At 51.0% G+C, this 27,874-nt stretch overlaps 2 protein-coding genes across 2 annotated transcripts in view; both read left to right on the top strand.

Moving 5' to 3' along the window:
• NUP133 (nucleoporin 133) overlaps nt 1-18,062 on the top strand; it is a 31,678-nt gene extending 13,616 nt beyond the window's left edge. Inside the window, exons 12-26 of the mRNA XM_054713032.1 lie at nt 54-145; nt 1,436-1,599; nt 2,128-2,222; nt 3,691-3,915; nt 4,557-4,679; nt 5,267-5,366; nt 5,947-6,198; nt 7,024-7,157; nt 9,423-9,581; nt 10,157-10,292; nt 10,837-10,955; nt 12,697-12,777; nt 14,485-14,549; nt 15,772-15,860; nt 17,442-18,062. Coding sequence (XP_054569007.1) covers nt 54-145; nt 1,436-1,599; nt 2,128-2,222; nt 3,691-3,915; nt 4,557-4,679; nt 5,267-5,366; nt 5,947-6,198; nt 7,024-7,157; nt 9,423-9,581; nt 10,157-10,292; nt 10,837-10,955; nt 12,697-12,777; nt 14,485-14,549; nt 15,772-15,860; nt 17,442-17,578 — 1,971 coding nt within the window. The 3' untranslated portion in view covers nt 17,579-18,062. The remainder of the gene's footprint in view (nt 1-53; nt 146-1,435; nt 1,600-2,127; nt 2,223-3,690; nt 3,916-4,556; nt 4,680-5,266; nt 5,367-5,946; nt 6,199-7,023; nt 7,158-9,422; nt 9,582-10,156; nt 10,293-10,836; nt 10,956-12,696; nt 12,778-14,484; nt 14,550-15,771; nt 15,861-17,441) is intronic.
• A 2,774-nt stretch (nt 18,063-20,836) lies between these two features.
• Nucleotides 20,837-23,678, top strand: ACTA1 (actin alpha 1, skeletal muscle). The gene is made up of 7 exons (XM_008158627.3): nt 20,837-20,921; nt 21,693-21,833; nt 21,932-22,256; nt 22,430-22,591; nt 22,684-22,875; nt 23,006-23,187; nt 23,295-23,678. The coding sequence occupies exons 2-7, from the start codon at nt 21,705-21,707 to the stop codon at nt 23,436-23,438; spliced, it is 1,134 nt and encodes a 377-aa protein (XP_008156849.1). The 5' UTR covers nt 20,837-20,921; nt 21,693-21,704; the 3' UTR covers nt 23,439-23,678.
• Nucleotides 23,679-27,874: the final 4,196 nt, after the last annotated feature.

Raw genomic sequence — 27,874 nt, 5'->3', positions numbered from 1 at the left:
AAAAAGAATATTCTGATACCTTCACTTCTAAATTATCCTTTGTTATTTTACAGAGTATGGTTTTTGAGACCTCTACAAAGAACGAAACCATAGCCCAGGAGGATAAAACCAGATTGCTGAAAGCCGCTTTCCTGCAGTACTGCAGGTACAACCGGTTTTTAGACGATGGCGTATTTGAAGTCAGAGGACACAGTTTGCTGACATGCTCTTTATTTGATGACCGAGCGGGTTGGAAGAATGAGCCCTTAAGGAGAAAGTGCTTTCTGAACTTGACACTTTCGCAACTGTTCTTCTGAACTTGGTCGTCACGGGAGGGTCCCAGCTCCGCTGGGGGAAGATGCTGTAACACCCTCTCCCCTTCATGAAAAGCAGGGCACCTGCGGAAACAGTGATGTGAAGGCAGCTTGCGGGCATCTTTTGTGTATAATGTTAGGCAAATAGAAGGTTGTTTTTATCCTTTTTGTTTTTCTTCAAGCCTTTTTTTTTTTTTAAAATATATTTTATTGATTTTTTACAGAGAGGAAGAGAGAGGGATAGAGAGTTAGAAACATCGATGAGAGAGAGACATCGATCAGCTGCCTCCTGCACACCCCCTACTGGGGATGTGCCCACAACCAAGGTACATGGCCCTTGACCAGAATCGAACCTGGGACCCTTGAGTCCGCAGGCCGATGCTCTATCCACTGAGCCAAACCGGTTTCGGCTCTTCAAGCCTATTTTTATTGATTTCAGAGAGGAAGGGAGAGAGAGAAAAATCCATGATGAGAGAGAATCATGGATCGGCTGCCTCCTGCACGCCCCACACTGGGGATCAAGCCTGCAACCCGGGCATGTGCCCTTGACCGGGAATGGAACCGTGACCTCCTGGTTCCTAGGTCGATGCTCAATCACTGAGCCACGCTGGCTAGGCTCACCCGGCCTTTGGTGGTGTTTCTAGAAGGTCTGCCTTGGGAACTTTCCCCTGGCTCATCTCAGCCCCGTCGTGGCGTCAGTTCTCTCCTGGGCTGCAGGCATTCTTCCCTCGGGCGCCTGCTCTCTGTGCCCTGTGCCTCCCCCACGCTCCCGGCCTCCCTGCACTCCCCCTTAGCGGACAGCCACCTCTTCTCCCGGAGGTTTTCCCGGCCCCTCCGATGGTGTCGGTTCCCCTGTTCTTCCCCAGCCGTCGTGTCTGCGTAACTTCCTGTTTAATCGGCTGATTCCTCATGAACAGTCGTGGGCTGTTCTTCAGTGTCCTGTCATCTGTCTCCAGTGCCGAGCATATTCTAAGCATTCAGTGTGAACTTGTTGAATTTATGAATGCATGTAACTAAATGTTATTATAAGTAATTAACTTTGGGTTAGAAGGTGGGACCTGAAGTTCACATTAACTCTCTCACGGTGGGTATTGAGCATGCTCCGCCTCCTTTCATACTTCCGTTTCCCGGTTCCGTTTCAGAAAAGACATGGGTCACGCTCAGATGATGGTCGACGAGCTGTTTTCCTCCCACGCGGATCTGGACTCGGACAGCGAACTGGACAAAGCTGTGGCCCAGATCAGCGTGGACCTGGTGGACGACTACCCCGCCTCGGACCCGCGCTGGGCCGAGTCCGTCCCCGAGGGTAAGCACCTCCGGGGCTAGTGTATGGGATGCTCTGTTCTGAGAACAACATCCTGGTTCTTCGTTTAAGTGTCTCTCAAAGCATCTATTTAAGTTTATGAGACAGTTTAATATTAACTCAGCATTTTTTAAAAGGTTGTGGCTTTCCTTATAGTAGATTGTGAGAAGTTCTCCAAACAGATCCACGTGATAGAACAGAAACTGAGGGGACGATGGGGCAAGTCTACTTTGTTCCCCCATCGGCCCCTCCCTGTCCACTCCCACCCCCCAGGACACGCCCCCACCGCCCCAGTGTGCGTGTCCATTGGTTGTGCTCTCTTTTATGTTTTAAATACGGTATGAATTGTAGCAAACTCCCACAATGTTTCCCTACGTTTTCTAAACTCTTGGGTAACGTTACAAATAATCGCATGGAGAGGTTGGTCTTTTCCTTTCGTAGGGATGTTTCTTAACTTTTTATTCTCATCTCAGTAATGACGATAAAGCCGGTACGTTATGTGTTTTAAGTTTCGTGGCTGTGTTTCAACAGAAGCTCCCGGGTTCAGCAACACCTCGCTGATCATCCTGCACCAGCTGGAGGACAAGATGAAGGCCCACTCTTTCCTCGTGGACTTCATCCACCAGGTGAGCGCCCGCCGCTGGGGCCGGGCCGGGCACTGCTCTGCTGGCCCGTGGTCGGCTCCCCCGGGGCAGCGGGGCAGGTGTCCGGTGGATTTTACATGTTCTCTTCCTCTTTTCCGACTTAAAAGTAAGTAAGTCCAGGGCTGTGTGGAGACCGATTACTCCAAGTATAAACGTTGCATTGAAAATAAGATGAAAAGCTCAAAAATAGTGTATTTCAGCGGAAGTGTTCTTTTTGGTTTCTGTGACATCCTAGGATAGCCTGCCTGTCATTCAGATTTCCCCTGGGGCTTTATGTCAAGCTTACATTTTCCTGAGTTGATTTGGTATTATTAGAAAGAAGTGAAGAAGAATAAGGCGATAAAAATAAGATTTTTAGCTGAGGATTTTAAATTTCGAAGTGCCATGAGATTCTCATTTAATGTATTTTTTAAAGGGATAGTCCCATTTAAACTGAGCCTAAAGTAAAATTAGAAAATGTTTTTGCTGTTAGGATTGATACACAAAACCACCCGGTTTTGCCATCAGCAGTGGCTCCCACGCATATGTCCAAATGCGTGAAGCTAATCTCATTATTGCTTGTTTTTCCCCAAATCAGGAAGCCTTCGTGTTAAAGATTCTAGTCCGTGCTGCCTGATAGACCTTCCTGTGGGGGCGAGAATGTTCTCTCTGCTGTTCAGTGCGGTAGCTCCCTGTTCACAGTTTATAAAAATATATAAAAACTGGGCCGTTTACTCATGAAACGGGCTACACTTAAAACGGGAAGACTTTTATTATTTATGTGTCTCTCGGCTTTTTGGAGTTCAGGTTATTGTAATGATTTAGCAAATAGGAAGTTAGGAAAACTCTAGAACCTAGTAACGTACCAGAAATGGGCATCAAGCAAATCAGAGGTGGGAGCGCAAAGGATTAAAGACCCTCCCACTGGTACCCCCACTCCCCTCCCGCACCCCACACATGCACACACGCTCACTGGCTTTAGGGTTCCGGAAATCGGTGTTGAAGATGGAAACTGCTAAGTTAATAGCCCACAGAGGTCTGGACGCTAGGGGAGCTCATGGATGCCGCTAGGAAAGAACGACTTTGTCATTTTGTTAACGAGGAGCAATAATTTGAGAAATAAGATATCTAGAGACAACAGTAGTGGACAGAAACTCGGGAGTTACCCCAATCTTAGAACTGGAATGTCTATATTTCTTACAGGTGTTAGTAGTGGCCCTGGCTAAGCTGTGTGCACATGAGTGCGTGTGTGTGTGTGTGTGTGTGTGTGTGTGTGTGTGTGTGGTGTGTGTGCATGCGCATGTGCATGCATGCATGGGTGTTGGAAGCAGCCAGAAGGAGAGGCAGCTGGCGGTACTTTGTGGGGAGCGCTAGGGCAGTGGCTCTGCACCCCACATGCTTGGGTGGGAATGTGACTGCATTATTTGTGCTCCTGTAAATGCTTTCCAAGAACATGTGTCTCTCTTTCAAGGTTGGCCTGTTTGGGCGCCTGCGCACTTCCCGGGTGAGAGGGGCACCCATGGCCACGCGGCGGCTGCTCTGTGAGCACGCGGAGAAGCTGTCAGCCGCCATCGTCCTCAAGAACCACCACTCGCGGCTGCCTGAGCTGGTGAACACGGCCATCCTGATCGCTTTGCACAAGCGGGACTGCGACATCCCGGCCAGCCTGACCCCCGCCGACATCTTCTTCAGGGAGGTGAGGCGAGCTTCTTCCCTGCGTGGCTTCCCCGGGCTGGGCTGCTTACACAGGGGTCAGGCCCACGCAGGGGAAAGATGGAGGGCAAAGCACGCGTTGAAATTTAAGTTGGACTTCCTGCTTTCTGGGTAAATCATTCAGAAAGTACCACTGACTTAGGGCTTTCCTGGTGCTCGCAGAACTAAGAAGCCCTCCCTATCCTTGCTGAATGTTTTGATCCACTTTTTAAAGTATATTTTTTATTGATTTCAGAGAGGAAGGGAGAGGGGGAGAGAGAGAGAGAAACATCAGTGATGACAGAGAATCATTGATCGGCTGCCTCCTGCACGCCCCCGACTGGTTATTCCACTTTTAATGATGACAAAAAACAAAGTCGGCACATGCTCAGTACAGATGCAGCCGTGGTGGGCCTAATACAGAGTGCATGTCAGTGACGATGTCACATTTTCCCCAAAATATTTTGAATCCCACAGATGCAGACTCTATAGCTCTGAAGGGCTGCCTATACTTGGTATTTAAGTTTAAAAATCTACCTGCTAACAGTCCAGAATTCGCTTACCTGTAAGACTGAATTTTTTGGGCACTCTAATTTTGCAAAGTTAGATTTGAACTTTGTGGTTGACGTCTCTCTCCTCCCGCAGGTGTCGCAGGTAGATACGATCTGTGAGTGTTTGCTGGAACATGAGGAGCAAGTCTTAAAGGAGACGTCTTTGGAATCAGTTGAATGGGCTGAGGTGGTGATCAGTGTGAACAATATTCTCAAGGTACCAAAATACGATGGCGTTTTCAGCAACCCAAAGCCCAGATGTGGACAGAGGAGGAAGTGGTTTCTCTGTTCCTATTCTGTGTCACCAGTCATTTATAAGAGCTTTGCCGTCGTTAATTCCAGAAAGTTAGAAAAATATCAGTCATTTCATCAATCAGTCAACAGCTGTTTTGAATATTTGCATGTGCATGTTAAATTTCTGTGATCCTGGGTTCTGTTTAGTGGAATAAACCTCTCTTTGGAGAAGGATATTTATAACATTGCAAATGTATTAATATTCATGTAACTGTCTAAATAAGTATTTTTTAATTACTCAGAAGCTCACTACTTATTGATTAAAACTTCCATTTAATTTTAGCCAATGAACTTTATAATAATGGTTTTTTTATACTTTGGTTACTGTAGTTTTCAAAAATCGGAGTTAGATTATGGAGTTAGATTTCAAATGCAAAAAGAACCAGTATTCCTCCAGGCCTATGTTGAGGATGTTTTTCATGTAAATGGATTTTGATGTTTCGAATTCCCTTGGGAAATACTGGGACTCGCGGCTTTCTGCATCTGCTAACGCGTTTCCTTTTTCTCCAGGACATGCTGCAAGCTGCCAGTCACTATCGGCAAAACAGAAACTCCTTGTACAGGAGAGAAGAGCCACTGGGAAAAGAGCCGGAATACATTCCGTGGACAGGTGAGCCGGCGAGCACGGAGCCCGAGTATACTGGTCTGCTGGCAGCCCCTCACAGTGTGTTCTAATGAGCCGTCGCTTTTGGAAGCTGTATAGGCCCCTCGTGCGGGTTTGTAAGTGAAATGCAAAGTGGCATCTACTAGGTTTTAATGCGTGTAGGAGGTACTGACCTGTTTTATGTTGACTTAATAGAAGACAGTAAGTGGAGTAGCATGGAAGGAATTTGGAAGGAAGGAAGGAAGGAAGGAAGGAAGGAATTTGGAAGGAAGGAAGGAAGGAAGGAAGGAGTTTGGAAGGAAGGAATTTGGATGGAAGGAAGGAAGGAATTTGTGAAGGAGGGAGGGAAGGAAGGAAGGAAGGAAGGAATTTGGGAGGGACGGAGGGAGGGAGGGCCATGTTGGGCTGGCTTTGCTGAGGAGGTCTCCGTAGAGAAGATGGGGTTTGAGCCGGCAGAGAGAGGGGTGCCGAGCTCCTGTGTGGTCCTTTGCCCAGCAGTGGTGAAGTGCTGGGATTGTCAGGCCGGTGGTCTTTCCCCAGGCGCTGCGGAACCCTCACTTACCGTCTTCTTTGTGTGATTTCACAGCGACAAGTGGCCCTGCTGGCGTGCGAACAGCAATATTGCGCCAGCATGGGATCGTCCTGAAAATGGTTTACCCGCAGGCAGACAGCCACCTCCGGAACATTCTCACCGAGCAGCTGGTCGCACTGATCGACTGCTTCCTGGATGGTTATACTTGTCAGCTTAAGTCTCTGGACAGATCCAGGGATCAGGAGAGATTTAACAACCTGGAGACTGAATACGTACAGAAGAGGTCAGAGCTCCTGTCTCCGCTGCGTAAGTGCCTGGTCGGGAGCTGGGCTGTGGGCCTTGGAATTGGCAGAGTAGGTGAAGGCGTCCGATCACGTGCCATGTATTCAGTGTGACAGCATCAGCCCGACTGTGGGAAAGAGGAGCAGCTGTTTCGCTCGTACATGAAGGAAGGGAATAGCATCCATTGATGAAGCCTGAATTTCATCTTTACTGATTTTATGTTACTTATTTATTTTTTTTTAATATATTTTATTGATTTTTTACAGAGAGGAAGGGAGAGGGATAGAGAGTTAGAAACATCGATGAGAGAAACATCGACCAGCTGCCTCCTGCACACCCCCTACCGGGGATGTGCCCACAACCAATGTACATGCCCTTGACCGGAATCGAACCTGGGATCCTTCAATCTGCAGACCGACACTCTATCCACCGAGCCAAACCGGTTTCGGCTACTTATTTACTTTTTAAAATATATTTTTACTAATTTCAGAGAGGGAGAGAGAGAGAGAAACAGCAATGATGAGAGAGAATCATTGATCGGCTGCCTCCTACATGTCCCCTACTGGGGATTGAGCCCACAACCTGGACATGTGCCCTTGACCAGAATGGAACTGTGACCTCCTGGTTCCTAGGTCCACGCTCAACCACTGAGCCGCCCTGGCTGGGCTCTTGAATGATTTTATTTATGTGGATTCTGAAACTAAACGTCAGGAACTGGAAAGGTTTCTATCGCATTAATTATTTTTCGGATGTAAAATAGATAAAGGTAAAATTGCAAGTAACATTTTTTTTCTCACATCTTAAGTTTTCACTAACGAGATTTGTTTCCATCTGGTCCCGTTTCCACAGTCACTCTGGGCCAGTACTCATTGGCCGCTTCGTTAGCGGAGAAATACTGCGACTTCGATATCTTAGTGCAAATGTGTGAGCAGACGGACAACCAGACCAGACTCCAGCGCTACATGACCCAGTTTGCTGACCAGGTAACACGCTGGGACTGGGCCTTAGCTACTGTGTCAGGGTCTTACCATTTCCTGTCTCACCTGGGGTTTTGGAAGATGATACAATCTTTTTGTGTTTAACTTAGATCCTAATTTATATATTACGTTTCTCTGTAAATGGGTAGATTATTCTTTATATAGAAGTGTTACTGAAAGATTTACTTAGGTGTATTAATATTGGTAGAGTTTTAAAATTTTGAATAGAAAATAGGGGAAGCATAGGATGATAGTCTCAGAGAGCCCAGATTTCCATACACCTAAGGTTGTTGTTTTACCTTGCTTGAAATCATGCTTCCTATTTTTAAAAAAAGTTCCCACTGCCCAGCCGGTGTGCCTCAGTGATTGAGTATCAACCTATGAACCAGGAGATCATGGTTCAATTCCAGGTCAGGGCACATGCCCGGGTTGCGGGCTCCATCGCCAGTACGGGGTGTGCAGGAGGCAGCCGATAGATGATTCTCTTTCATCATTGATGTTTCTCTCTCTATCCCTCCCCCTTCCTCTCTGACATCAATAAAAGTGTATTTTTTTTTTTTTTTTAATGTTCCCTTTATGGCACTGTATACGTGAGTTTAGGTTGCTCTTTTTTTTTTTTTTTTTTTTAGTTTTTTTTTTATATATATATATTTTTATTGATTTTTCACAGAGAGGAAGAAAGGGGGATAGAGAGTTAGAAACATCAATGAGAGAGAAACATCGATCAGCTGCCTCTTGCACACCCCCCACTGGGGATGTGCCCACAACCAAGGTACATGCCCTTGACCGGAATCGAACCTGGGACCTTTCAGTCCGCAGGCCGAAGCTCTATCCACTGAGCCAAACCGGTTTCGGCTTAGGTTGCTCTTTAAAGCCTGTTTATTCAGTCATTTGATTTTCATGTAAAAATTGATTTTTTTTTTTCTCACTATAAAAATGACGTATGAAACTCAGGAAACCCCTATAAACAAAAAGAAGATTAAAAAATCACTTATAAATTCCACAATCTAGAGAGAACCCTTTTAAGCATTTAGTGTATGTTCTTCTAGTCTTTCTACTACATATTATTACAGACAAACATGTTTTATCAACTTCTTTTACTTAATACTTCTCAGACATTTGTTCATAACATCAAATATTCCACAACAACATTTTTTTCATAACATTTTTAATAGTTTTATGATTTCATAGACTGGATATAACTTATTTGATCAGTCCCTAAATGTTGGATACAGCATATCTAGTATTTCAAAGTAGTGCTAAAATAAATGATTTCGTGCCCATCATGTTTATTCTTCTTATGGATTCTAGGTCCTGTTGGCATTTTCCATCCCTTTTTTCATTGTCTCTTTTCTTTAGTCGTTACTTTAAAATCCTTTTGAACTACAAATCTGACCATTCTTAGGCGGCTTGGTAGTCATATTTTTCTGTGTGTGCCTTGTGGTGTTTCATTGTATGTCGGACACTGTGTGTAGAAGAACCACAAAGATGGAGTCAGTGCTCTGTTCCCCTGAGTCAGAGACGAGATGGGGCAGAGCACTCAGTTCACCAAGGACAGAGCGGGCCAGGGCTTGGTTGCAGCTTTTGTAACGTTTATTTCCATTCCGGATTCCACGCCTTGTGGGACTGATGTGTTCCTTTCCACATGGGAGTCTCCTAAGGACTGAGACTTGCAGGGCATTCTCGTCTTCCTTTCCTGCCCATTGCCCCCACCACCCAGCAGCCAGGCGGCATCTGCAGGGAGAACGGGCCGGGCGTTGGGGGCCGCCCGAGATTCTGACTCATCAAGCCAGCACACAGGGCCATTTCACACAGATTCTCCCTCTGAAAACCCTTCTGGAGTGACAGTCTCGGCACTGGCCTCTGGAACTTTCTTCCGTAACAGAAATGTGGCTTATCGGTGCTGTCCAGAAGGAGTCTTCCAGCCACGCATGGCTCTCGAGGGCTTGAAATGTGGCCGGTGTGACTTTAAGTTTTACCTGAGTTTAAACAGCTACATGTGACCACGGCTGCGCTATTGGACAGTGTACATCCAGATTCTGAATGATTTTGAGCAAGAAGATTTTTCTGAGTCTGAACGTCCTCATCTGTCCAATGTGGTGATTCAGTTAGGTTATTTTTAGGATCTATTGTACAGGAAATTGATGTTTAAAATAAGGTTTCTCTTCTGGGGTCTCAGACCTTGGGGAGAAATTTAATATTATATTATCAGAAACATATGTTTTAATGTGTTACTAAACAGGACTGGATCCTTGGCTTTGTTATTTATAGAATTTTTCAGACTTTCTCTTCCGTTGGTATCTGGAGAAAGGAAAAAGGGGCAAGTTACTGTCTCAGCCCATTGCTCAGCATGGACAGTTGGCGGATTTCTTGCAAGCTCATGAGCATCTCAGCTGGTTACACGAAATTAATAGCCAAGAATTAGAAAAGGTAAGAAGGATTCAGTTATATGGAGCAGATTTCGGTAACTTTAGTTAGTTTTATTGTAGTATTTTGTAATTAAAATCCTACTTATAAATGATTTAAAATGTGTATCTCTTTTTCTCTCACATAATTTGAATGCTTTTGATCTATGATAGTGTTGCCATTACTTCTTAATCTCAGTTAAAAATACAGTCCATTGTGATTTGACTGCTATTACAGTACAATAAAGCACAAAAATTTGATTTAACATGTATAATAAAAATGTTTAAATTATGAGTCAAAATGGTACACAAATTAATTTTTTAAATTCCTGACAAGATGTTGAAGTGACTATATAATTGTTATAGAGCAAATGCATGTTTACGTGTTTCTTTTCCCAATAATTAGTGTGGGTGGTTGATATTTTATTGTAAAGTTCCTTTTCCATATATATGGTACTCATCAGTTTTCAGGTTTGCTAATAGTGACTTGATTTTTCATTGATGTAGCTTAGGGGGGGAGTTAGAGTTGTACCTAACGTTTATTTTAATTTAAATCAGTAACCGGGTCTGACCACGGTTTTCATATGTTGTTGTTCGTAGGCTCATGCAACACTTCTGGGTTTGGCGAATATGGAAACGCGTTACTTTGCAAAGAAAAAAACCCTTCTTGGCTTAAGTAAATTGGCTGCATTGGCCTCAGATTTTTCAGAAGATACACTGCAAGAAAAAATTGAAGGTAAAAGAGAATTTTAACAAGAAGACATCCAGATCACTCATCTTATCAATGAACTCTTCTGATCCGCCTCTAATCACTTAATGGGCCCCATTAGAACTAGGGCCGTGTTTCCTTTTAGAGAATGTTTGTTCAGTGTCCTTAGATCATCGTTCAGTTATATAGTTGGGAGTCTCTTTCTAGAGAAAGGTAATTTGTCTTGTAAATGAGAATTCCTAAAGGACAAATTCCAATGATTGGAACAAAGTTCTCTGATTACACCCTTAGGGACTCATACTAAGAAGAGGAACGCCAATGAAAGCTTGGCCTTCCCTCTGGGGATTGTTGCAGGGGGTGGGCCTTCTGAAGTTGTTGGTTTTCGAGAAGCAAAACTTTTTGGTGTCCTAACTGTGAATCAAGGATGAGCAGAATTAAATCGCCCTAAGAGGGTTGGACAGGGAAGAGACAATCTTTAGCGAGAGTCCTTTTTCTTCTGAAATTCAGACCTGCTTTAGGCGGAGCAGAGTGAGAGCTGACTCCCCTCCTCACCGTCTCGTTTGAATCCTAGACATGGCCGAGCAGGAGCGCTTCCTGCTGCACCAGGAGACGCTGCCCGAGCAGCTGCTGGCGGAGAAGCAGCTGAGTCTCAGCGCCATGCCAGTGCTGACCGCGCCGCAGCTCATCAGCGTACGTGCTTCTCGGACCCGCGCCCTCTTCTCCGTCTCCAAACCTCAGTGTCTTCCACTTCCTGTTTCCTGGGGACTTCCCCTGGAATCGGTTGTAGGAGCTGCCTGGAGCAGGAAGCCAGTTAGCAGAGCCACGGGCCGGCCTCGCCTCCCTGCGGTCCCCCCCCCCCACCCCCCCCATTCCTGGAGATGCTGATGACCAGCAGCACTTCCTGTGTTCCCTTTCCAGTTCCGGCAGATCGGTGCCAGGAGCTACATTGCAGGCTCTTCTCTAAGGAGAGTGGTTAAGGGCCCGGATGTAATAGCTCGAAGCTGCCATCCCCTCGCTTTTGCTGCCGCATAACCCATTCCTGAGCATCGCTGGATTCCGGCCGCAGCCTGGGGAAGGCGCTTCTGTTGCTTTGTGCGCTGGTGGCTGCAACTCCACTCCTCTTTCCTTTCAGGACAGCATTTCCGATGCAAGAGTGATGTCATAGGATTGCCCTGAATTTGCTCCGATTATGTTTAAAAAGGAAGAAATGAAAAAAGAAACATGATAGCAGTTCTTAGCAGCAGAGTTCTTATCATCGAGCTCACACAAGCTCTCTGATACAGCATGTTCAGTCTAAAAATCTAAGATGCTGCTGCTTGTATCCCTCACCGTTTTACGTATCATAAGGGAGAAGCAGTGCCAGTCTTACTCTGTATTTTATAAAAACACCATCAAATTTAATACCACACCAAGTTCGGAGATAGTCACATGTGGAGAGAAAAGGATGTTCAGACCCAATGAATAATAAGCATTTTTCTGATTATAAAATCACAGGAAATGTGTAGAATACAGAAGTGAATATATAGTCAGCTGTGATCTAACCAGCCAGGGAAAACTGTTGGTAACATGTTGCTATATGTTTTCATATATATATATTTTTTTATTTATTTTTATATATACATTTTTATTGATTTCAGAGAGGGAGAGAGAGAGACATCAATGATGAGAGAATCATGGATCGGCTGTCTCCTGCACGCCCCACACTGGGGATGGAGCCCGCAACCTGGGCACGTGCCCTGACCAGGAATGGAACTGTGACCTCCTGGTTCCTAGGTTGACACTCAGCCACTGAGCCACGCCGGCCGGGCTTATCTTTTAAGTAAAGTGTAGACCAACAGCCTGCTTTATCATACATAGATCTCAACTTTAAAACTTTGCAAGGACAGCATCTCAAAGCATTATAACCAGCTCTAAAAATTCCAGGCAGCAATTAATTGCAGAGTATTCTTGGTATGGCTCAGTGGTTGAGTGTCGACCTATGAACCAGAAGGTCACAGTCAGGGCACATGCCCAGATTGCAGGCTCCATCCCCAGTTGGAGGCGTGCAGGAGGCAGCCAATCAATGATTCTCTCTCAGTGATGTTTCTTTCTCTCCCTCTTCCCTCCTCTCTGAAATCAATGGAAATATATTATTAAAAATCTATAAAAAAGAATGCTGAAATGTATATACTACCTTGAACCTAAGAATATACATTTACTGGCATTTTAAAAATATATATACCAGGTTACTCTAATTACTGACGGAGCATATTCGTATTTTAAAAGACAGTTTACTGTGAGAGAGATGGAGTATAATTTGCAAATGTGGCACTGTTCTTTACTATAAAAATAACCTATAACTTACTAGAAAGACAATGACTTCTCCAAAAAATGTCTGTAGTCTCGCTTACATCTTTACTTAAACCAGTCCTCCATCTTTATCTTGCCGTAGCTCTACGTCTGCGAGGAGAACAGAAGAGCTAATGAGTACGATTTCAAGAAGGCTCTGGACCTGCTGGAATATATCGATGAGGTGGGTAAGATCACGCGAGAGATCACAGATAGTATCAGGTTCATACAGGGTTTTCTGTAGAACTGAATACATTAAAAAAACACCACCTCTTCAGCCAGTCATGAAAACGTGGGGAAGCCTGGCTCAGCTCCCCTCGCTCGGGGGTTATGTGCTGCTCTCTAGAAAAGAGGGAGGTTTCGTTTCCTGGTGATTCTCACACGTTCCCAGACGTCTTTTTTCTGTGCACAGGTAACAAATGCTGCTGTTCAAAGTCCGAAGGTATTTTTTTCTCTTTCATGTATTAAGTCATGATTAGTTCCTCGATTTATGTTGCTTTATTTTTTTTTAAATATATTTTATTGATTTTTTACAGAGAGGAAAGGAGAGGGATAGAGAGTTAGAAACATTGATCAGCTGCCTCCTGCACACCTTCTACCAGGGATGTGCCCGCAACCAAGGTACATGCCCTTGACCGGAATCGAACCTGGGACCCTTCAGTCCGCAGGCCGACGCTCTATCCACTGAGCCACACCGGTTAGGGCTATGTTGCTTTATTAATTTATTCTTGATGGTATTCACCCTGTTCTCAGCCTTTGAAACAAAGAAGGTTACAATGAAAGTTCTGTGGGCTAGGTCGTTGGCCTTGCACTTGAGAATAGCTTGGGAGACTTGGAAAACAGCCATTGGGAAGAACATGGCGGATCTTGAGACTGTCCTGCTAAGCAAAATAAGTCAGGAAAAGTCAGGAGCCATGGGATTTCACTCAAATGTGGGGCATAAAACTGAAAGCAACAGCCCTAGCCGGCTTGGCTCAGTGGATAGAGCATCAGCCTGCCAACTCAAGGGTCCCAGGTTCGATTCCAGCCAAGGGCACATGCCTGGGTTTCGGGCTCGATCCCCAGAGTGGGATGTGCAGGAGGCAGTCAATCAATGATTCTCTCTCATCATTGATGTTTCTATCTCTCTCTTCTCCCTTTCCTCTCTGAAATCAATAAAGAAATATATTTAAAAAGAAACAAAAAACTGAAAGCAACAAATGTAAACACAAAACAAACAAAATGTCCTAAATACAGACAGCAGTTTGGTGGTTACCACCGGGAAAGGGTGAAGGGGGTCAAATACATGGGACGGGAAATGTGACTTTGAACGGGGGCACACGATGCAGGGCGCAGACCACGTATCTTAGAAATGTGCACCTGAGACCTATGTAATCCTATTAACCAAAGTCACCTCAATACGTTTAACTTAAAGAGAAAAAATAAACTTTTGAAAAAGAATAAAAAACAATGTTTTGGTTTTTACATTACCTTGTTCAAAAATCTTAACCCTCTTGTGGGCTTGATCCCCATTGTGGGGTGTGCAGGAGGCAGCTGATCAGTGATTCTCTCTCATCATTGATGTTTCTATCTCTCTCTTTCTTTCCCTTCCTCTCTGAAATCAATAAAAATATATTTAAAAATACATATGCACATAAATAAAATCTTAACCCTCTCACTGTTTCTGATAAAATCAGATTATTCGAGAATAATCAGAAACCAAGTCAAACAAATTATTGGTTTACTTTCCTGTGCAGTGTTAATGTTTTAAAGGAAGGGAAATTTTTAAAAATTATGAATTAAAGTAAAGCAATAATTGTGCAGAATTAGGAGTTGACATAACTCAAACTTAAGCATGTGTTTTTTTCAAATCAGGACTTACTGAGGGTTTTTTTGTTGTTTTGCTGTGCAGGAGGAAGATATAAATATAGACCATCTGAAACTGGAAATCCTTTGCAAAGCTCTTCAGAGGGATAAGTAAGTTCTCACGGTGTGAATCTAAGATACACTTTTGGAAAAGTACTCTGTAGGGATATTATATCATCCATCAAATAATGTTGTAGCCTAATTGTATTATATACTAATATATTATGAAAATTGTAATGGTTGCATTAGTGATCTTAAATTTTTCATTAAGTAATTAAGGCATAGCTTAAGAATTTAACACCACTGGTACAATTTTACTTTACAACTTAGACTGTCAGTTTGCGTGAAAACACATGCTCCTTATTTTCACAGAAGTATGGCCGGTTCTCCCAGACAACGTGAGGCTACTATTTTTATTTTTTTATTTTTTTTAATGAGCACTTATTACAGTTTGAGGCTCAGCGCCCTCTAGGTGATGGAGGCCTCGTTGCACATTCCTCTCCTCCCGGGATGGTGGAGCGGATGGTGGCAGAGAAAGACTCAGAACAACCCGCTGTGGGGATGGATTGCTCCCAGGAAGAGAGTTTTTAAAGGGACATGACCTGGGTGCTGCCCCCCCGTTCCCCTTTTTCCTGTGGTGTGAGGAACGGCAGCAGAACTGTTTTCGCTAAAGCGTGTCTCCCTCTGCCCGTCACTCCCGGAGAGTGAACACTGCTGCTGCGTTTGGTCTTGGGGGTCGGCCTCTGGAGCATTCACTCTGCCCACTGAGTCTCCTCCCTAACCGTGACCAGACGCGCCGTCATTCGCAGTTCCTGGCTTTTCGTTTATCACGTTGGGTAAATCCATTGATTGCTGATTCCCAAGCAGTGTCTCTGTGTTGGAATTCCTAGTGGATAATCTCAACTAGATAAAGCAAACTGACGTACCAGCACTGGTTACCTAGCTCACTTTTATGAGAACTGAAGGTGCCATGTGAGCGGTAGCGATGGCCTGCGCCCTCAGAGATCCTACTCGGGGTCCTTCCCAGGTTTGTTACTTCTGCACAGAAACCCCTGGGAACGATGCCTCACTGCTTGGTTTTGACATCAAATACGTAATGGTTATATTTGGCGAAGGGCTACCTAAGCGTGGCACCTTATACCTCATATGAAGAGTCTCAGTATCGTCAACATTTAAAGCTCCCTGGTTTCAATCATTTGAAAGAGTCTCGCAAAACTCACGGTTTGCTCTGCCTGCGCCCCGCAATCAAAACCAACCACAATAGCAGACAGACGTCATTTATGTCACAGGAGCCGTGACTTCATTTCCCCTTTGTACTGATTCTGTTTTCCAGCTGGTCCAGCTCAGACGGGAAAGATGATCCCATTGAAGTATCGAAAGACAGTATATTTGTGAAAATCTTACAGAAACTTTTAAAAGATGGTGAGTGGTTTGTTGATATCGGACGTGAAGCATTGCTCCTCCGTCTTAGAAACTTGAGCATAACGGGGATTTGCCAAGGTGCCAGGTGCCAGGGTGGTTTAAGGTTAAACAGTAGCATGTTTAGAATGAAGGGACTTGTTTAAAAGGAAGGAAGCATGTGTCTAGGTGAGGTCTCCATCCTCCTGGGTCCTGGTTACCGCCCTGCGCAGTCTCTGCTGGACAAGAAACGGATGCAGATGTTGGCTGTGACATTGAAAACCGATATGATAGAACCAATCATTTCCTGTAATTTTTCAGACAAAACTGGAAAGTACTGTGGTAGTTTTTACAAGTGTAATACTATATTATAGAGAAAGCGGTTTTATTGAAAGTTTAATGGTAATGAATGTATATAAATAATTTCCATTTAGCCTGATAGCATTTAGTAATCTAGATTTTTATTGTATAACAAGTACAAAAAATGTGCTAAGCACTTTGAGAGTAGTAAAAAACATGATTTTGAGAACCTTATGGTAATTAACAAATTATAAAATATTATTACTTTACATATTTTTCTCGTTTTCTTTATCAAATGAGAAAATGTGTATGTACTCTCTTGTAACTCCCCAGACCTCACTTTAAACAGTCCGTGCAGTCAGCACTCCCTGGCTTCCAGCTTCCCAGAGGGCTGGTGAAGAAATGATCCCCCCCACACACACACACACCTGATTTTAGATTTTTTAAAAAATATATTTTATTGATTTTTTACAGAGAGGAAGGGAGAGGGAGAGAAAGTTAGAAACATCGATGAGAGAGAAACATCCATCAGCTGCCTCCTGCACACCCCCTACTGGGAATGTGCCCGAAACCAAAGTACATGCCCTTGACCGGAATCGAACCTGGGACCCTTCAGTCCACAGGCCGACACTCTATCCACTGAGCCAAACCAGTCAGGTCATGATTTTAGATTTAAACTTGAACACATTTGGAGATACTGTAGCTAGCTTTCATGAAAGTATTTCTTCCACATTATCTCCCAAGTCGGAGAATATATAATCGTGTGAAGTACTTGTGTCCAGGTGGTGATTACTTTAAGGAAACCCACCACAACGTGCTCCTTAGAGGGATGGCAGAAGCTGTGGAGAGAAAGAAAAGAGGTCAGGTCTCATTGAAGACCTAGATCCGTGGTCAGCAAACTGCGGCTCGCGAGCCACATGCGGTTCTTTGGCCCCTTGAGTGTGGCTCTTGCACAAAATACCACGGCCTAGGCGAGTCTATTTTGAAGAAGTGGCATTAGGAGAAGTTTTAAGTTCAAAAAATGTGGCTCTCCAAAGAAATTTCAATCGTTGTTCTGTTGATATTTGGCTCTGCTGACTAATGAGTTTGCCGACCACTGACATAGCTAGACGGGCTCTTTTGCCCACCAGGGGGGGTGCCCTCCTGTGAGACCTGCCGGTGCGGGACAGATGGAGCAGCTGAAGGCAGGGCCTGTCCCAGCAGCCCCGGCCGCACAATTTAAATAGCACAGGTGTTCGCTTCATCCGTCACCTGATTCCTGGGGGAGTTTCCCGACAATAAAAACCGACTCTGTTTGTGTCGCAGGCATTCGGCTCAGCGAGTACCTGCCGGACGTGAATGACCTGCTTCAGGCCGAGCAGCTCGGGAGCCTGAAGACCAGTCCCTACTTCGCGTTCGTTTTGAAAGCAAATTACGAATATTATGTCCACGGACAGGGCTGACTTCTGGGAACGCGCGTCATCGCTGAGAATCGGCGTCAGCTCCTTAGGAGAACGCTGGGCCTTAAACGTCACGCCACGCCTACTGTGCAGCGTCAGACCCTGCTGTGATGCGCGTTTTAGACTTTACTTGGAGGCTCCTACGGAATAGCTGTGACGACTTTCTTGGTTTTTAGTGACATGTGTTTCCTCTCCACCTTTTCTGTCGGAAATGTATTCGATGTTCGGGTGCCCGCTGCCCATCCTGTCTCCTCCCTCCGCCCAGAGCGCTGAGCTCTGGTCCTGGTCCCGCTGCGGGTGCTCCTGGCGCATCTGGGCCCCCGTCCCATGGCCCCGAAGCCGGTGGGCTGCGCTGGCTGTCGCTGAAGTTGCTGTGACTCGGGTGCTGTGCACGGAAGAGACTCGGGTCGGTGTCTGTCCTGTTGGGCTGTTAGTAAGAGCGGGGTCACGGGTCGCTGGCCTGTCAATAAAGTGTTAGATGAAATGACATCGCAGAGTGGGCCTCATTCGGGTGAGCTTGGTGCCTGACGAACTCATTGGGAAAGCTTTAAACTACGTACATGCGAGTGTTCATGAGTGTCATAGGGCATAAAACACGTGTGTGACTCGGGGTTTCCCAGAGGTGGACGTCGAGCGGCTGGCCAGGGCTTCAGTCACCTCCCTACCCAGCTGGGGAGGAACTAACAGACCAGAGCCCAAGTGAGTGGCACAGAGACTGGGAGGAAGTGAGCGCTGTGACTCCACCGGAAGTAACTCCCGTGGCCACTTGGAAATATGCCTCAGGGTGCTTGGGGCTGCGTGTCTGCCATCTGCTGTGGCCTTCTCCTGCTGGGAGATAGAGTGAGCATTTCTGTGGGTCCCTGTCTAGCTCAGTAGCTCCCCCACTGTCCGTGGGTTTCTCCCTCTCTCTCTCTCTCTCTCTCTCTCTCTCTCTCTCTAATAGTAAAACAAGAAAAAAATTTAGTAAACTAACCCTACAACTTACAGAATTAGAAAGAGAACAACAAGAAAAGGCCAGAATAAGTAGGAGGAAGGAAATAAAGATCAGAGCAGAAATAAATGGCATAGAGGCTAAAAAAAAAAAAAAGAAAGAAATACAAAAGATCAATGAAACCAAGAGCTGGTTCTTTAAAGAGTTCAATAAGATTGATGGCCCTTTAGCCAGACTCATCAAGAAATAAAGGGATAGCCCTAACTGGTTGACTCAGTGGATAGAGCATTGACTTGTGGACTGAAGGGTCCCAGGTTCAATTGCAGTCAAGGGCACATGCCACATGCCTGGGTTGAGGGCACGATCCACAGTAGGGAGCATTCAGGAGGTAGCCGATCAATGATTCTCTCTCACCGTTTATGTTTCTATCTCTCCGAAATCAATAAAAATATAAAAAGAAAAGAGAGACCTAGCTGGTTGACTCAGTGGATAGAGCGTCAGCCTATAGACTGAAGGGTCCCGGGTTCCATTCTGGTCAGGGCACATGCCTGGGGGTGTGGGCTCCATCCCCAGTAGGGGGCGTGCAGGAGGCAGCTGCTCAATGATTCTCTCATCGTTGATGTTTCTATCTCCCTCTCCCTTCCTCCTCTGAAATCAATAAAAATATATATATTTTAAAGAAACAAGCATTCCTATTTAAAAAAGAGAGAGAGAGAAAGAAAAAGAGAGAAATAGGACCCAAATAAATAAACATGGTTTTTTTAAGGCTAACTATGAAACCATAGTAGCTTTTTTAACAGATGACCCTTTGCACTTAACCAAACTCCTCGTTCTCTAATTGACTTGGGTCATTTTTAGGAAACGCACCCGCATGGTGTTTTATATCCCTGGAGAAGCCCACACCTGTCCCAGTTGCCGGCTCCGTTCCCCAATGGGAATCGCGACTATTTTGGGAACACTGTAGGCACTTGAGAAAAATGAACCATTCGGTTCTGGCCGGCGCCCCACGGCTGATGTATCCCCCAAAAGCACGCCGCTGAGTTCATCACCGAAGATTGCTTCTTGGGCGGCCACAGCAAGGTTAGGACTGTCCTTGTCCTGGGGGGTGGGGGGGGAGAATGTGAGGCAGGCAGCGCCCGCCTGACCTCCCGTGACCCCCACTCCACCTTCCCAGGGCAGATCCAAAGCCCAGGAAGTCTGAAGGCATGGAGGCTGTAGTGGTATAAATAGAAGCTCCAAGGTGGACTGGCCTTGGCGAGCCTCGTCCCCTAAATATAAAGACGGGCGTGTGCAGCCTGTGCCACACTCAGTGCAAAGTCCTTGTCCTTGTCCTTGTCCTTGTCCTCTATCGAAAGGGCGCAGGGCTTCCTCCAGTCAGAGCGCCCACCGCCCCTGGGTCCTGGGTGGTGAGCCGCCAAGGATGGAGGCGGGGGTTAGGGGGTAGGGCGCTCAGCTGGGCCCACCGCCACCTGGGGCCCCTCAGCCCAGGGGAAGGAAGAGACCCTCCCATAGGATTCACTTTTCAGGCACCCCTGAGCGCACTGCGGGTGGCCCGGCCCGCACCTCTGGGTGCCCAGCTTGGTGCCCTGAGCTGCTGCCTGGACCCATCCGGGGAGCCCGTGCCTCCTCCCCGCCCTGCCCCGCCCCGCCCTCCTCGACCTCTGTGCCCGATGCCAGCTGTCTGCCCCGGCAGCTGCCGGCACCCTCTCCGCGGTGGGGGTGGGGCCGGCTTGGCTTGCCCCCCTGGATTGGGGCGCTCAGGGGTAGCGATGCAGAATGCAGTTCCCCGGGGAGGGGTCGTCTCCTTTCTCTGCCTGGGACCGGGGACACACCGGGTGTGACTCCTTCTCCCATCTTCTCAGCACCCCCTTGGACCCCCTTGGACCCCCTTGGACACGGCTCCCTCCTCCGTGTAGACGCCAGGGCGGTTTGGGGTCTGAGTAAGAACCCGGAGAAGGGGAGACACGTGGGAGTCGCCGCCCGCGCGCCCAGTGCGCAGCCCAGTGCGCGCAGAGTGGACGGGGCGGGGCGGGGCGGCTTGGGGCAGGACAGGTGCAGCCACAGGCGCGGGCGGGGACCCTCGCTCCACCCCGGCCCCTCCCGCGGCCCCGGAGACACTCCATATACGGCCCGGCCCGCGGTACCTGGGCGCGGGCCAGGCCGCTCCTTCTATGGTCAGCGCAGGGGACCCGGGCGGGGGCCCAGGCCGCGAACCGGCCGCGGGAGGGTCTCCAGTGCCCAACACCCAAATATGGCCCGAGAAGGGGAGAGACATTCCTGCGGGCGGCGCGGGGGGAGCGCCCGCGGGCTATATAACCCCTGAGCGGGGGCGCCCTCGGCCACCGCAGCGGACAGCTTCCCTCCGTGGCAACCAGGGCCCCAGCCGGAGAGCGACAGGTGTAGCCACCCGCCCAGGTAGGGCAGGAGCAGGACGGGGACCGAGGGACAGGCCCCACCCACTCATGGATCAGCCCCCGGCCGCGCGCTCTGCAGAGCCACGCGCTCCTTGTCTCAAAGGGGAGACGCGGGACAGTCAATCCGCCTTTGCAAAATGTCTCCAACGTCTCCAGATCCATCCCCCCCGCGGGCTGCTCCGCCGGGCAGTTAGCATGCGCCCAGGCGCATAAATGGTTTTCTTTCATCGTCCCCAAAGCAATCCCTCCCCGCCGAGCGCCAGAGCCGGGGGGCAGCCAAGGCCTGGACTTCCCGCTCGGCTCCCAGCAGGCGAAGGGCGCTCGGTGTGAGTCTGGGGCGTGTGGGGCCGTTCCTCCTGGGACGGGGCATCGCCGCCCTTCCCACCAGCTCCCTCCGCCCTCACACGCGCCCAGCGAGTGGGTATCAGGGCCTCATCCTCCGGGGGTGAGGCCTCAGGCCAGGGGAGGGTGGGCGCTCGCGCCTGGCTCTTGCCCAAAGCGAAGGCACAGAGTCTCCGGGGACGCTGTGCGCCCAGGGTCCCGGGCTGGAGAGATCCCCCGTGTGGTCTCCACCCCGTGTCCCGCTCCCAGGCTCAGCGCAGCCCCGGGCCGGGGGAGCGAGGCTGGGGGCCGTCCCTTCCCCGTCCCCCTGGTTTGATGCGCGCGGCGGGGCTGGGCGTGCCCATAGGTCCCGCGGGCCGGAGAGCGCTCGGGCGCCGGGGCCTCCTGAACCGACGCGCCCTGCATCTCCGCGGCCTTTCTGTCCTTGCAGAAACCAAACACCATGTGCGACGAAGACGAGACCACCGCCCTCGTGTGCGACAACGGCTCCGGCCTGGTGAAAGCCGGCTTCGCCGGCGACGACGCGCCCAGGGCCGTGTTCCCCTCCATCGTGGGCCGCCCGCGCCACCAGGTCCGGCTGCGCCTCGGCGGAGGGGGCTGGGCGGAGGGGGCTGGGCCGCCGGGAGTCCAGGCGGCGGGTGCTGAGCGCTCCGTGTCCCCGCTCCGCAGGGCGTCATGGTGGGCATGGGGCAGAAAGACTCCTACGTGGGCGACGAGGCCCAGAGCAAGAGGGGCATCCTGACCCTCAAGTACCCCATCGAGCACGGCATCATCACCAACTGGGACGACATGGAGAAGATCTGGCACCACACCTTCTACAACGAGCTGCGCGTGGCCCCCGAGGAGCACCCCACGCTGCTCACCGAGGCCCCTCTGAACCCCAAGGCCAACCGGGAGAAGATGACCCAGATCATGTTTGAGACCTTCAACGTGCCCGCCATGTACGTGGCCATCCAGGCCGTGCTGTCGCTCTACGCCTCCGGCCGTACCACCGGTGAGTGCCCGCTCCCCGCGCCCCGCGCGCCCCCCCCCCCAAGTGCGCGCCCGCCCCGCAGCCCCAGCGCCAGGGCCGCCGGCCTCACTCCCGCCCCCGGGCCGCCCCGCTGCGCCCGCGCGCAGGATGGAGAGGCCGCTCACCCCTGCCCTGCCCCCCCTCCTCCCCCCCAGGCATCGTGCTGGACTCCGGCGACGGCGTCACCCACAACGTGCCCATCTATGAGGGCTACGCGCTGCCGCACGCCATCATGCGCCTGGACCTGGCGGGCCGCGACCTCACCGACTACCTGATGAAGATTCTCACCGAGCGTGGCTACTCCTTCGTGACCACAGGTGCGCGGCGGCCGGGCGTCCTGGGCGGACGGGGCGCGCGGGTCCCCGGCTCCCCGCGCTGAAGGCTCCCCTCTGGCCCTGGTCCCCCGCAGCCGAGCGTGAGATCGTGCGCGACATCAAGGAGAAGCTGTGCTACGTGGCCCTGGACTTCGAGAACGAGATGGCCACGGCCGCCTCCTCCTCCTCCCTGGAGAAGAGCTACGAGCTGCCCGACGGGCAGGTCATCACCATCGGCAACGAGCGCTTCCGCTGCCCGGAGACGCTCTTCCAGCCCTCCTTCATCGGTGAGCCCCGGTCCCGGCCCGGCCCGGCCCGGTCCGGCCCCGCCCATCCCCGCCCGTCCCCGTCCCCGGGGCGCACGCGGGGTCCCACCACCTCCCCGCCCCCGCTCACGCTCCCCCGCGCGCCCCGCAGGCATGGAGTCGGCGGGCATCCATGAGACCACCTACAACAGCATCATGAAGTGCGACATCGACATCAGGAAGGACCTGTACGCGAACAACGTCATGTCGGGGGGCACCACCATGTACCCCGGTATCGCCGACCGCATGCAGAAGGAGATCACGGCGCTGGCCCCCAGCACCATGAAGATCAAGGTGGGCGGCCGCGCGCGCCCCCGCGCGCCCCCGGGTTCCCGCCCGCGGGGTCCTGGGTCCCCGGCCGCCGCCCCCCTCCCCCAACCTGACGCGCTGTCTTTTTGCAGATCATCGCCCCGCCCGAGCGCAAGTACTCCGTGTGGATCGGCGGCTCCATCCTGGCCTCGCTGTCCACCTTCCAGCAGATGTGGATCACCAAGCAGGAGTACGACGAGGCGGGCCCGTCCATCGTGCACCGCAAATGCTTCTAGACCCCGCGTGCCCACGGCGCGCCCCTTCTCCTCAGGACGACACCGCTGCCCAGCGGCCGGCGGCCGACCCGAGCCACCGCGGCCGCTTCGTCTCCAGCCGCTGCCGCCGCAAGCCGACACAGTGTTGCTACCGTGTACATACCTTAACTTATTTACCTCATTTTGTTATTTTTCAAACAAAGCCCTGTGGAAGGAAAAGGAACACTTGAAGCATTAAAACACAGCCACTCTGTTACGCTGCGTCAAGTTCTTTGTCGTGTTGATTGGGTCCGGGATGGGGTGGGGAGGGGCGCGACTGGGGACGGGGGCGGGGAGCCAAGAGGGACCCCCTTTTCTTGCGTCACGTTCCACCATGCTAAGTGCGCTCTTTACAAGACCTCAGTGACGTCTCCCCCGGGGTCACGGTTTCCCCTCTGGATCCCATCCGTTCTCCAAACGGGCAGGCGCGTCTGGCCCGACGGGCAGGGGCGAGCGCTGAGCGCCAGGCTCCCTCCCCTCCGCGGCGCGCGCTCCGCTCGCCCAGGCCCGGGCGCTGGCCGTGGTGCTGAGCCCAGAGCCGCCCGCAGGCCTTGCTGCTCCACCCCCCGCGCGCGTCTCCGTGTTCCCCAGACCCTAAGGGTTGTGTTTGGCGTTTAACGAACCCGTGTTCGCCTGTGAGTGAAGACGATCGCTTCCCTCCTCCGTTGGAAAGCCTTTTGCTTCGTGCCACGTGATGGTGGCGCAGAGAAGCGCTCTTCGGTGCGGGGTGCGGGGCTGGGAAAGAGGGGCGCTCAGATTTGGGGGTGGGGAGGAGGAGGGAAGGCCACTGGAGCGCTTCAGAAAGGATGGCACGTGTGCCGGGAGCCGCCCAGCAAGGCAGTGTCTGGAAGAAGAAGAGGAGCTCGGCCGGTGTGGCTCAGTGGTTGCGCATCGACCTAGGAACCAGGAGGTCACGGTTCCATTCCTGGTCAGGGCACAGGCCCGGGTTGCGGGCTCGATCCCCAGTAGGGGGCGTGCGGGAGGCAGCTGATTGATGATTCTCTCTCTTCATTGATGTTTCTCTCTCTCTCCCTCTCCCTTCCTCTCTGACATCAATAAAAATATATTTAAAATAAAATAAAATAGCTGCAGTCTCTTCCCTGGCAAAGTTCCCAGGCTGACAGGACACCAGCTGGGAGGCAGAGGGGCCTGGGGCTTTGCGGCCGATGCCAATGTGCCACCTGTCACCAGGGTCAGCTGAGCCAGGGAAAACGAGAAAATGAAGGGTGAAAGGACAAACTGAGGAGGGTAGAGTGATAAGTCCCCAGGACAGCTTCGGTGGGTGGGGTGACAGGTGATTCTTTTTTGCTTTTTTTAAAAATATATATTTTTTTTATTGATTTCAGAGAGGAATGGAGAGGGAGAGGGAGAGAAACATCCATGATGAGAGAGAATCATGGATTGGCTGCCTCCTGCACGCCCCACCCTGGGGATTGAGCTTGCAACTGAGGCATGTGCCCTTGACGGGAATTGAACCTGGGACCCTTCAGTCCACAGGCCAACGCTTTATCCACTGAGCCAAACCAGCCAGGGCTTTTTTGCCTTTTTATATTTTAATATTTCTTGCAACCTCCCCCCCCCCAAGAAATATGTTGTATGTTAATATTAAAAATATTAAACTGAACAATAAAAAATAAATAAACATAAATCAAAATCTATTTGCACGATCCCAGCAGCCGGGAGTGGCATTTCAGCGACTGGTTTGGGCAGACCACGCATTGGTGACCCTGCAGCAACCTGGGGCCAGGCTCCTGAGACAGGCGGAGGAGCCTTGGGGCCTGGACAGTGGGTCAGAGGTCAGCTGGCTGCGTCACATGTGGTCACACGTGATCCCAAGGTGGCACAGGCTGACAGGAGCTAAACTTCCTTTATTCTTTTAAATAAATGTTTATTGATTTCCAAGAGGAAGGGGGAGAGGGAGATAGAAACATCAAGGAGAGAGGAACATCATCGATTGGCTGCCTCCTGCACACCCCCTCCTGGGGATCGAGCCTGCAACCCAGGCCTGTGCCCTGACCGGGCATGGAACTGTGACCTCCTGGTTCACAGGGTGATGCTTAACCATTGGTTATTCTTTAACTCATTTTCACTCCACTATGGCCCTGCTGATTGGCACAGCTTTCAGTCATCAACTGACTGGCTGACTTCTTCGGCAAACGCTTACTGAGCATGCTCTGGGCCCGGCCTGTGATGGCAGATGAAACGGTGAGCCAGGAACCGCAGGGGCAGACAGTTAACACCTCCCAGTGTAAGTCTGTAAATTCTCAGGTGCTGGGAAGCAGGGGCGTGGCCCTGACAGCAGAGAGCCAGCCAGGGGCGCCTGGGAGCCCGGCCCAGCACGGGCAGGTGGAGGAACCTTGAAGGGTCAGCAGGTTTAACAGGTGGAGGAGGAGCAGCCAGGTGGGGCCCTAGCCCTGAGAGGAGGGGGTGCTGCAGGAGGAAGTGGGAGGGCGGGCGGGTGGAGGATGCAGAGAGGCACCTGAGCAGACCCTTCATTGCTGAGCATCGATGTTTTCTTTCTCTTTTGTTTGTTTTGTTCTGTTTTGTTTTCTTCTTTTTTTTTTATGTGTGTTGTTGACTCTATGACAGATGTCTCCTATTTCCCCTCCTCTGCCCCCCTCCACCCTGCCCCCCCCTCCTCCCAGGCCTTCACCACACTATCGTCTGTGTCCATGGACCGGGCACCTGTGCATATAGGTTCTTTGGTTGATCTCTTTCCCTCTGAGGTCTTTCAGTCTGTTTCCTTTCTCTTTCTTCCAAGAGCAATGGAGAGAGAGAGAGAGAGAGAGAGAGAGGAGAGGCTGGCATCGTGTGGGCAGGAGGGAGAACTCTGTGACTGTGGCAGCCCTGGGTTCTCTGACTCACAGCAGATCCTCACTGAGCTGAGGGGCAGCCGGAGCTGTGAGCAGGCCAGTGTGGGAGCCAGGGACAGCTGCTGGGGGGACGGAGCAGGCTTGGCCCTGAGATGGGGTGCAGCCTGGCCCTGAGATGGGGTGCAGCCTGGGCCTGAGATGGGGTGCAGCCTGGCCCTGAGATGGGGTGCAGCCTGGGCCCTGAGATGGGGTGCAGCCTGGGCCTGAGATGGGGTGCAGCCTGGGCCTGAGGTGGGGTGCAGCCTGGGCCTGAGGTGGGGTGCAGCCTGGGCCTGAGATGGGGTGCAGCCTGGGCCTGAGGTGGGGTGCAGCCTGGGCCTGAGATGGGGTGCAGCCTGGCCCTGAGGTGGGGTGCAGCCTGGGCCCTGAGGTGGGGTGCAGCCTGGCCCTGAGGTGGGGTGCAGTCTGGGCCTGAGGTGGGGTGCAGCCTGGCCCTGAGATGGGGTGCAGCCTGGCCCTGAGATGGGGTGCAGCCTGGCCCTGAGGTGGGGTGCAGCCTGGCCCTGAGGTGGGGTGCAGCCTGGGCCTGAGGTGGGGTACAGCCCGGCCCTGAGATGGGGTACAGCCTGGCCCTGAGATGGGGTGCAGCCTGGGCCTGAGATGGGGTACAGCCTGGGCCTGAGATGGGGTGCAGCCCGGGCCTGAGGTGGGGTGCAGCCTGGGCCCTGAGATGGGGTGCAGCCTGGGCCTGAGGTGGGGTGCCGCCTGGTACCTCCTCTCAGTGGGTTCCGGGCTGGAGCGGGCAGGAGGCTCCTGGGAGCTGGAATGTTCGCTGCAGGAAGCCCACCCGCAGGAGCAGGAGCTGGTGCTGTTTGCACTCCCTGCCACCCAGGCACCGCCCGGGGGCTCTTAACGGTCAGTGAGCCTAGAGGAACCTCCCCGCTCCCAGGCTCCATCCTTTCGACCCGGGTCAGCTCCCAGGATCTGTGCTCTGTGCGCTGGGGAGGGGGGCGGGGAGAGGAGGGGGACAGAGGAGGGGTATCAAGGAGGGAAGGGCAGTGGGAGAAGGGAGGGGAAGGGAGGGGAGAAGGGAAGAGAGGAGAGGGGGTAGAGGAGCAGGAGGAAGGGGGGGAGGGGAGGCCGCAGCTCTCTGCCAGCCCTGCTGCCTGCCACCGCCTGCCACCCGGGGAGCCCGGTGCCAGCTCCCCCGCCCGCTTCTATTTTTATCCCAGCGCCTGCTCAGATCCGCCCGGCTGGGTAAGCGCCCGGTGGCAGAGAATCCGATGGCGGAGGACGGGCGAGGGAGTGCTGTAGAGGCCCAACTAGGAATTATAAAGCCGGGAGCGCCGTCTTTTTAATAACCAGGCGGCTAAGCTGCCGCGGGGGTGTGCGGAGCTGCCAGGCCCCGCAGTGAGGACTGGGGAGCAAGAACAGCAGCCTGGGCTTGGCACCCCCCCCCGGGGGTGGCAGCAGCTGGAGGGGCTCAGGGAAGCTGTGCTAATGGGCACTTACCTGTGACCCCAGCCAGAGAGCGGGAGGCCCCACTGGTGCTCAGAGTGGAGCGGACAATAGATGATCAGGAATAAGTGGAAGCCCCGCCGGCGT

The sequence above is a fragment of the Eptesicus fuscus genome, chromosome 24 (genome assembly GCF_027574615.1).
Source record: "Eptesicus fuscus isolate TK198812 chromosome 24, DD_ASM_mEF_20220401, whole genome shotgun sequence".
NCBI lineage: Eukaryota > Metazoa > Chordata > Mammalia > Chiroptera > Vespertilionidae > Eptesicus > Eptesicus fuscus.
Note: the sequence above shows the minus strand (reverse complement) of the source record. Positions and strands in the feature narration are given on the sequence as shown.

Coding starts and splice junctions, on each gene's coding strand:
- ACTA1 (XM_008158627.3), top strand. CDS start 21,705: ATGTGCGACGAAGACGAGACCACCGCCCTCGTGTGCGACAACGGCTCC. Junction 22,592..22,683: donor CTACTCCTTCGTGACCACAG/GTGCGCGGCGGC, acceptor GGTCCCCCGCAG/CCGAGCGTGAGATCGTGCGC. Junction 22,876..23,005: donor CTTCCAGCCCTCCTTCATCG/GTGAGCCCCGGT, acceptor CGCGCCCCGCAG/GCATGGAGTCGGCGGGCATC.